At 47.4% G+C, this 9,440-nt stretch overlaps 1 protein-coding gene across 2 annotated transcripts; it reads right to left on the bottom strand.

The window, feature by feature from the left end:
- Positions 1 to 21: 21 nt before the first annotated feature.
- APEX2 (apurinic/apyrimidinic endodeoxyribonuclease 2) lies at positions 22 to 7,643 on the bottom strand. 2 transcript variants are annotated; one of them, XM_079910054.1, is made up of 6 exons: positions 7,287 to 7,643; positions 6,200 to 6,283; positions 5,388 to 5,568; positions 4,694 to 4,840; positions 3,881 to 3,950; positions 22 to 1,310 (listed from the first exon to the last, which is right to left on the bottom strand). In XM_079910054.1, the coding sequence occupies exons 3-6, from the start codon at positions 5,462 to 5,464 to the stop codon at positions 402 to 404; spliced, it is 1,203 nt and encodes a 400-aa protein (XP_079766180.1). In that variant the 5' UTR covers positions 5,465 to 5,568; positions 6,200 to 6,283; positions 7,287 to 7,643; the 3' UTR covers positions 22 to 401. The 2 variants fall into 2 exon arrangements, with proteins under 2 accessions (XP_079766180.1, XP_079766179.1); XM_079910053.1 differs by having other exon boundaries at positions 29 to 1,310; positions 7,280 to 7,638.
- Between the last annotated feature and the right edge of the window lie 1,797 nt (positions 7,644 to 9,440).

The raw sequence follows: 9,440 nt of genomic DNA on the forward strand, positions 1-9,440 counted from the left end.
ATCGAAAATGTCCACATGACATGGTGCACTACAACAAAGACACGTACTTTATTTAGGCACAGATACATTTCCCAGGAAGGAAGGAAGGGGTTTAAAATCACAACTTCCTGGGGCAACTGGTTCCTCTGTAATTCTGAGAGGAAGGTGGGAAGTGGGGTGGGGGACTGGGTCACAGCATTAAGACAAAAGAAGCTCACCAGTGAGGGGGAGCTAGGCAGGAAGAAGAGAGAGGAAGGGAGGCCTTGGAAGAAGAAGAAAAAGAGGAAAGGGAAGGGTCCCTGAGGAAGGTGGAGGAGGAAGAGGAGGTGGGAAGGAGGTCTTGAGGAAGTAGCTTAGGAGGAAGCTGGCCTCAGACCATGTACAAGGTTAACCATGCCAGACATCCCTAGGCCTGGGTTGGTTCAGCTGGGCCTGCTCCAGAGGAAGAAGCTGCAGCGGGAGGAAGGGTCAGTGGGAGGACCCTGGGGCCTGGCACACATGTAGAAGTGGCGGCCCAGGTTGGGTCCTGGCTTCTTCACAGTTCGCATTACACACGGCTCCCTGTGGCCCCCACACAGGGGCATGGGCAAGGGCCCCCCCAGCAGAGACTTCCAGAATGAGGTCCGTACCTCCTTTTCATCCTTGGCCTCTGAAGCCTTGGCCCGCCCCTCCACCACATTGGCCATCACATCCTCTTCTGAGGTCTTTGGGGTCATGAGGGTGCCCAGGCTAGGAAGCTCCAAGTTAGAAGAAGCTCGGGGACGACTGGAGGATGGCTGGAAGTAGCTCATCAGGTTTTTTTGGCCCCTACTGGAACCAGCTTGACTTGGCCGAGACCTGGTCGAGCGCACACGGGCTTTGTTTTGGCGCATCTGTACTGGTGTTTGATTGCTGAGCTGCAGCGCTGACTGCCTGAACACAGGATCTTGTTCGAGACGAACTAGGAATCTAAGGATCTTGAGCTGGGTGCCTGCAAACTCAGGGAGGAAGCGGGTGCACAGAGGTGGGCACTGTTTTGCCGGCACAGAAGACACGCTTAAGACTGCACCCACGGGGCAGTGGTCAGAGCCCATCACCTCAGGCAGCAAGAAGGAGGCCTGAAAGGTGTCCATGACCAGGGTCCTGTCTCCCAGCACATAGTCAAGCCGAGAGCCATAGTTCAGATGGCGGGCGCCACTGACTGTGGACCAGCAGGTGAAGGCCCCCTTCTGCTTTGGATGGAAGCATCGGTAGCTATCAATGAAGGGTCCCGTATGGGAACCAGCCTGGCACCCCAGGTTACTGAGCAAGTGGTCCATCCACTTGCGACCTGGGTCCTCTTGAAAGCATTCCTGGGGAAAGAGAAGGGGGACAAAGAAAGAGGTAGAACTAGACGCCTAGAACTGGAAGGGGCTTAGATTAACTGCTTTATTTTACAGACAAGAAAATGTGGTTGTTTCAAAGAAGAATGCTTAAGGTCATACAGTCCAGAACTGGCAGAGCTGGGATTCACTTTCCACCCTTACTGATTTAAAAGGCCATGATTCTTTTTCCCCTCTGCATCAGGCTACCTCTACCTTGCACTGGGCCATAAATCCCAGATCTGAAAGCTTGCTGTTAGTTAATCAAAGCAATTCTCAGAACTGCTCACCAAGAGAATGGAAAACAGCAAGTTAAAAGTGGTTACCTCCAGGAAGTAGGGCTGAGGTTAGGAGTTAAGAAGCCTGTTGCCTTTTCATGTAAACCCTCTGGTACTATTTGGCTTATCTTGTTGTGTGTGTCAAAGCCTTCACTGAGCACACCCCCTTCCTGAGCTGAGGGGCTCCAGGGTTTCAGGTCTGAATACTTCCTTTGGCTCTGATCCCTAATTCATCATCCATCCAATCCACTCACCCACTCATTCAGTGCAACAAATGTTCAAAGAACACTGATTATGTGCCAGGCACGATACTAGAGACAAAGTGGGACCATGATCTTGTCTTGGGGACCAACAAGGCTTCCTTTCAGGAAGTGATCTGGAGCTGAGATCCAGATCCAGATCTGAAGGCTGAGCAAGAGTAACCCAGGCAGAGGGTGTTACAAATTGAGAGAACAACTTCTGTGATGGGCCTGTGGAGGGAGGGGACAGTATACCCAAAAGACTTGAGGGGCAACCAGACTGACTATCAAGAGGTGATGGTCACTTAGACTAGGGTGGTGCCAGAGGAGACAAAATGAAATTAAGAGATGATTTGGAGCTAGAATCAACAGTACTCACTGACCAATTGAATGGGAAAGGGGGGTAGAGAAGAAGAACACTAACACAATTCCCTGGCTTCTGGTTGGAGCAACCAAGAGGACGATGGTACTATTTAGGGAGATGAGACTAGAAGAGCTGGTCTTGTGGGAAGTAGACATACTCTGTTATTTTGGAAAGATTGTGTTTCTCATGTGATCTGGTACTATTAGTTCTCTTTCCTTGGGAAAAAAAGAATATAGGAAGTGCACTCGAGATATCTAAGATATTTCTAAACTAAGAAGAGAAGGCATAAAAGTATATAACACTATCACAGGAAGCAGCAAAAACAGACTAAGTAAACACCGATAAGGAATAAGGTAGGGAGGATTGAAGGCTTGCAGTTTGTAGTGTACGCTCCCTTCCCCACCACCACCACCACCACCACCACCACCAGTCTCTCATTATCTCATTTCTGCTCATTTTCCCAGCTGAGAGACACATTTATGTTCCTGTGGCTCTTCTGCAAACTAATCAAGGAATTTTCCTACAGCCTCTTCTTTGAGCCAAGCCTACTGCTGAGTTGGACTGTGCCAGCATAAGTTACTTATCCCTCCCCTTATGAGGCAAGCTATGATGAGAACTGACTTGGAGATTCTAGGGCAGTGGTCCTCAAGCCTGAATATACAATAAAATCAGCCTGGGAACTTTCAAAACATACTGCTACCCTGGCTCCACACCCAATAGATTCTGATTTAATTGGTCTAGGGTTGCACCAAGGTATTGACATTTTTGTAAAAGCTCCTTGTACTAATGTACTTTCAAGGGTTGAGGACCATTGGCATAGAAGGACTCAGAGATGAGAGGTTCACACAAGAAAAGAAGACAGAGGGAGCGGATGCCTACCAATTCAGAGGACAGTGAGAAAAGCCAAAATGAGAATAACTTTTGCAATGGGCAGAGAGGAGACAACCTGGCTGGAGTGGATGGAGTGTGTAGAGGTGCAGAGAATGGAAACGGAGACTGGGTGCAGACAAGAAAGAGTTTTGAATGCCAGGCCTGTGTGTTTTCTCTGCATCACAAAGGTAACAGAGAGGTGTTGAAGGTTCATGAGCAGGAAACATAGTATATTAGGGAAATGATCAAGGCAATGTGGAGTTCCAGGCTCTTGAAATCTGACTGAAACTCTCCAGCCCCATCTCCTGCTACTCACCTTCCTTCTCTGTCACCCCCTAACAAGAATGGGACTTGTAGTTCTCAATGCACACCAGCCAAATTCTCACCTTGCATCCTTTGCTCATCATGCTAGAATTCTTTGCTTCCCACCCCAAAGCTCTACTCATCTTTTAAGATTCAGCCATTTTAAGATATCTCCCCTGACGTCCTGGCTGGCCCGACTCCTATTTCCAGGCTCTCCTAACCTCCTGGGCTGCTGTCTCTGCCTCAGCCGTGAAGACACCATTCTATAATTGACTGGTCATGTGTCCATACCCCACCACCATGCTGAGAGCTCTGAGGGGCCGAGCCAGCACTGACTACTAACTGAGTCCACAGCACAATCCTCAGTGCTTTGAGAATAGAATTTCAAACTAAGCTCTGCTTTTCCGTGAAGGAAGCTTGCCCCTGGGCCAAAAAAAAAAGCATTGATTGGCTGGCTAAACAGAACCATAGTCAGGAGTGAGGTCAAAGGCCTAGAGGGAGCCTTACCAGGTTGACTGCATCCCAATGGTCGATGGGGCGGTGAGCTGTATTCAGGTCCCCCAGAATGATAACATGGCTGAAAAACATAAAATGAATGGTCAGAAAGGGAAGCAGTAGTCCTGGCCCATCTACTTTCTCCTGGGCCCAAGATCTCAGATAGACCACCTGCCACACAGAGGTCAAGGTAGGGTCCAACGGCAAGTCATAATAGCCTGCCTCTCCAATTTCAGTATAACCTTGATGCCTTTTACAACTGACCAACACAATTATGATCTCCAAAGGTAACCCTGTTCCCTGTTTGACATGATTGTCTCACTTATCTCTACCTAATGGCATCTTTCTGGTCCTTTAAAGATGAGCTCAGGTACCACTCCCTCTAGGAAGCATCCCTCGATTATGTCAACCTACCCTCACTTTCCTGTCCCTCCCTGGGATAAGACTTTTCATTTGTTCCCAAGTACGTTACCTTCCTCATCTCATTTCATCCTTAAAACTATACTCTGAGGTAGGGATTCATACACTTATTTTACAAAAGAGAAAATAGGGGCAACACTAGCCTTCGGGCTCACAGTGAGTAAAAGAGGAGCTGGGATAGGTGCTCAGAGGTATCTGAGTACAAAACCCATATTTGTATCACTTTACCTGGTCCCCACAGCTCTTAGACAGCAGGGTCTATTCTGGTGGGCCTGCTGGTGTCTACAACTAGGCTGTAAATGAACTCAAAAGACAAAGATCCCATATCCCTCTCAATGGACCTTGACACGGGGCTGGGCACCCGGGACAAGCTCAAGGAAGCCTTGCTGCCCAGGTTTGCAGTACCTGCCAGCTGCCAGGAGGGCTTCTGCTCGGATCTGCAGCAAGCGATAGAAGCGCATCTTAAAGGCGAGCCGCTCAGGCTTCCCAGGGTCCGCATGGGGGCAGTACACGTTGATTAGGGTCAAGGTCTTCTCCTTCCCTTCCCATGTGCTGGGGAGAATAGAACCGGCCCCCGCAAAAGGGGTCACTTTCAAGCCACCCTTCCCCTCCCCACACCATGTGGCTCCCACTTAATGATTGTCTGTGGGATGGAAGTGAAGGAAAGGGATAGAGAGACATGAACAAGCTGGCATACACAGGACTTGAGGACTGACTACATCTAGGATGACACTCAGGTAAACCAGGTGATGGTCCTGCCATTCACAAAGACAGGACACAGAAAGAGAGCAACCTGGGGCAGTAAAGTTGGCTAACTTGCTTCTGAGGCACCTGTGGTAAAAAAGAGAGCTAGTCCTCCTGGCCAGGCTCCCTCTCCCCCCGCCCCCACCCCTGTAGAAATAGAGAACTCAAGGCTCAGAAGAGAATATGATTTGTTCAGGGTCACATAGCAGGTTGCCTTGCCAGGACTGAAGTCCAGGAAAGGCAAGTTTGGGAAGTTTTCTATGGTGAATGTATGTTTATAAGGCAAGCCTTAGAATCACCACATTCACAGAGTTGAACCAGCAATGCTCGGTGACAGGCGGATGTGGGCTATTACCAGATCTTGTGTTGTGTGAGGAGGGCCCGGCCCTCACTATCCAGAGCTCGAAGCTCCTCTTGAGTGAAGTCATCCATGTTTCCGTAGCAACCCACGTCCCCATTCTGAGTGGCAAGTAGGCCACTCAGGCCTTCTTCAGCAGCCACTGGGGTAGCACTGTCCTTACAGAAGGTGGCTACACCTGGAGACAGAGAGGGTACTCTAAGCAGGCCTGGCAGCCAACAGCCTGTTGCACAGTCTATTGCCCCTGCACAGGTCACCCGACTCATCTTCATCAAGTGTGGCTCTCTTGATGACTCCCCCAACTCAAGGGCCATGGATGCCTGAGGCAACTCCTCTACTCAAACCCTGGAATTTCAGTTCCTTCATCTAGAAAAGCTGCAGATTAATAACAGCTAATATTCTAAGTGCTTTACATGGTAGGTGCTCAGAAAATGTTAGCTATTATTATTATCACATGGATTAATTAGTTTAGTCCTTGTAATAGCCCTAAGAAGTACACATTATCTCCATTTTCCAGCTGAGGAACTTGAGGCATAAAGAGGTTAAGTAGCTTGCCAGAGGGTACGCAGCTAGGAAGTGAGCTAGGATCCAAACTCAGGCAGTCTGGCTCCAGAGCTCATACAACTAACCATCACACTACTGTGTTTCTGAGATCCAGTATTATACATAAAAATTATCCTTCATATAACCTGATATGGCTTTAGCTCTTGGATGAAAAGCCTACATTTCTTATTACCTTCTCATTAAATATTGAAAACCCTTTCCCACCTGTCTCCATCACTTTAAAGTCCCCAGAAAGCCCGATTTACCAGAATAGCCACTACGGTTGCGGCTGAAGCTGAAATAGGAGTTACAGCCCTCAATGATAGCCAGGGGCTCTGTCAGCACATCCCCTGGAAAAAAAAAAAGATGTAAGATTACATCAGAGATAAAACTAGGACCCAGGACACAGAAAGGCTTGGAATTACAGCTGTAGGCTAATTTCTTGCACACATCAGAGCCAGGGTAGAAGAGAATATCAAGTACCTATGATAAGAAGAGAAGCTAAAAAAAGGTGGGGACTAGAGAGGGAATTGTTATCAGAATTACGAGAAAGGGGAAGACTACTGAATGGGAGGTGAAGAATTAGGTGGGAGGAGGCTAGGTGACTAGGTGACTGGAGGAAGTTGGGGGTGGGAAATGGGACATATGGGAGAGAGAACTGGGAATCTGAGCTGGGAGTAGGAGGTAGGAGAGGGAATTCAAGGATTTGAACTGAGGATGGAGGGAAAGTAGGTAATGGGTCTTAGAGGGAGGTGGGTGGGAGAGGGAAGGAATCAGGGGATTGAGCTGTGGGGGAGAGGGAATTAGAGGGTCTAAGTTTGGGGTGGGACATGAGGTAGAAATGATGAGAAGCTCTCAGCTGGGGAGGAGAGATGGCGGTAGAGATAAGAGGAACTGGGGATCTGAGATAGAAGTTTAAAAAGGAGGAAACTAGGGAGTCTAAACTGGGGGCAAAGATGGTGTGAGAATTAAAGGATATGAACTGGGGGCAGAAAAGGGAAAGTGGGGGTGTCTGTCTTGGGAGTGGGAGATGGAAAGTGTGTGGCGGGAGGAAATTTGGGGGACTGAGCTGTGTCAGGAGAATGAGTAGGAATTAGAGGATCTGAAAGAAGATGGAGATTGCAAGGGGGAGGGAATTATGGTTCTGCTGAGGCCAGGAGATGATGTCGGAATTAGGAGATCTAGCTGGAGTGCGAAATATAGAGGGGGGATTGGGATTCCAGACGGGCTCTAGGGGGAGGACTCTAAGGATAGAGAAATGGGAAAGTTAAATGATATGGAGCAGAGAGCAAAAGTTAGCGGAAAAGGGAACGTGTGGTAGGGGTCCTGAATTCTTGAGCGCTCACTGGTTACTTTGGTCTCCTGAAGACAGACGATGTCAGCATCCAGCTTGTCCAAAATGCGCCCCATGGCCATGGCGGTACAATTGCTGGGCTCCTCGTTTCCCACCCCTTGCACGGGGCTGCGAATCCCATTGATGTTCCAGCTCACCACGCGCAACATGCTGACAGCTAACTGCAATGCCTTTAAGCCCGCGCCCCACGTAAGTGCGAGCCAAAACCCGAAAATTCCTGTGTCCGCCAGGCCTGGCCTTCCGCGCGCGCATTTGCGCAGGCGTTCTTGTGCGTGCCGCAAAAGGGTCGGACACACATGGGGCGGGGATTCAAGCCCTTCAGTTTTCATTGGCTGGAGAAGCGGAAGCTGAAGGGGGCGGTGTGGTAGCCTAGGGGCGATGACTAGTGAGAGGAAGGCCAGTGGTTGGGCTCCTGCCCCTACCACCCGACACTGGCTTACGTGCCTGAGTCTGACTGCGTTTCTGCTCTGCTGAAAAGTCCCCTTGGTGATTTCGATTACTTACAAACGAGATTTTACCACTTTTTAAGTGGCGGAACCGCGCAGCGACCGAAGCCCCGCCCACAGTGTTCAGACTGCGCCCCTGAGTACGAAGAGGGCTGCGGCACCCAGCGACTAGGGAGTGGCTGGCGTAACCGTGCATGTAAATGTGGGCGGGGGAATGCGCGAAGGGAACTTTGCGGCCGGAGGAGGGAGCAATAAGAAACGCACTCCATTTTGGAAATTAAGATCTTGATGGTCGTCGGTCATCGTTTGCAAATACTTTCTCCCAGTCCTTAGGTCATCTTTTCGTTTTGTTTATGGTTTCCTTTGTTGTGCAAAAGCTTTTAAGTTTGATTAGGTCCCACTTATTTGCTTTATTGCTTTTGCCTTGGGAGACTGATCTAAGACGATATTACCAGGAGTTATGTCTGAGAATGTTTTGCCTATGTTCTTTTTCTAAGAGTTTTTTTTTTATGGTGTCACGTCTTATATTTAAGTCTTTAAACCATTTTGAATTTATTTTCATGTATGGTGTGAGTCTTCTAACTTCATTGATTTACATAAGGCTGTCCAACTTTCCCAGCACCACTTGCTGTAGAGACTGTCTTTTCTCCATTGTATGTTCTTGCCTCCTTTGTCCAAGATTAATTGAAAGTAGGTGTGTGGGTTTATATCCAGGCTTTCTATTCTGTTCCATTGATCTATATGCTTTTGTGCCAAAAGAATCTTAATTAAAAATGTTTAATTTTTATGTTATGTATATTTTACCATATTTAAAAAACTAATAATAAAAGGAATGAGGAACCATCACCTCTACCTAGTTCCAAAACATCACCCCAAAGGGAAATACATACCCATTACGCATTAAGCAGTTAGTCCCTATGCCCTCCACCACCAGCACCTTTATGGCATCAATTTGCTTTCTGTTCCTGTGGGTTTACCTATTTTTGATATTTCATATAAATGAAATCTTTGCAAAATGTACTAAATACCATTTAATCATAGACTTTAAAATTGTTAATTTTGTGTTCAAATTTACCTCGCTTTTTTAATATATATACACACTACAATATATAAAATAGAGAAACAAGGACCCACTATACAGCACAGGGAACTCTACTCAATACTCTGTAGTAACCTGTATGGGAAAAGAATCTGAAAAAGAATAAACAGTATATGATGTATTTTGCTATACACCTGAAACTAACACAACATTGTATATCAACTATACTCCAATATAAAATATTTTTTTAAAAGGGGGGGAATAATGAAATGTTCTATGTGTAGTGATATGGAAAGATCCCAAAACATATTGGGGGGTGGCAGGCTGCAAAATAGTGAGTATTGAACCTTTTCAATAAACCACGGGGAAAATGAGGGAAAAAAAGAAGCACTCTAGTGGAGTAAGATTTAGAAGAGGGCCTCTGGCTTTATTGGGCTGGGGGAGTGAGATGGGGAAGCTGTATCAAGCCCACCCTGTAGTCATTATTTGTCTTGGGCCTTATAGCATCCCTTAGGATGTGGCCTGACAGGTACTTCCTCTTTGCTCTGTTTCTCAGATTATTAAAATCAAGGCCAAGAGAGTTTAAGTGGGCTACCCAAGTTCCAGAGCAGCACTGTCTTCCAATATAACCTATGGCTCTTCCATATGCATTATCTCATTTCATTATC

This window comes from Stenella coeruleoalba (assembly GCF_951394435.1).
Source record: "Stenella coeruleoalba genome assembly, chromosome: X".
Taxonomy (NCBI): domain Eukaryota; kingdom Metazoa; phylum Chordata; class Mammalia; order Artiodactyla; family Delphinidae; genus Stenella; species Stenella coeruleoalba.

Excerpts from the sequence above, each read along its gene's own strand:
- APEX2 (XM_079910053.1), bottom strand. The coding sequence starts at position 7,616 with ATGAAAACTGAAGGGCTTGAATCCCCGCCCCATGTGTGTCCGACCCTT. Across the intron at positions 5,569-6,199 it reads CAACCGTAGTGGCTATTCTG|GTGTAGCCACCTTCTGTAAG; the intron begins GTAAATCGGGCT and ends CTCTGTCTCCAG. Across the intron at positions 3,951-4,693 it reads GCCCTCCTGGCAGCTGGCAG|CCATGTTATCATTCTGGGGG; the intron begins GTACTGCAAACC and ends TATGTTTTTCAG.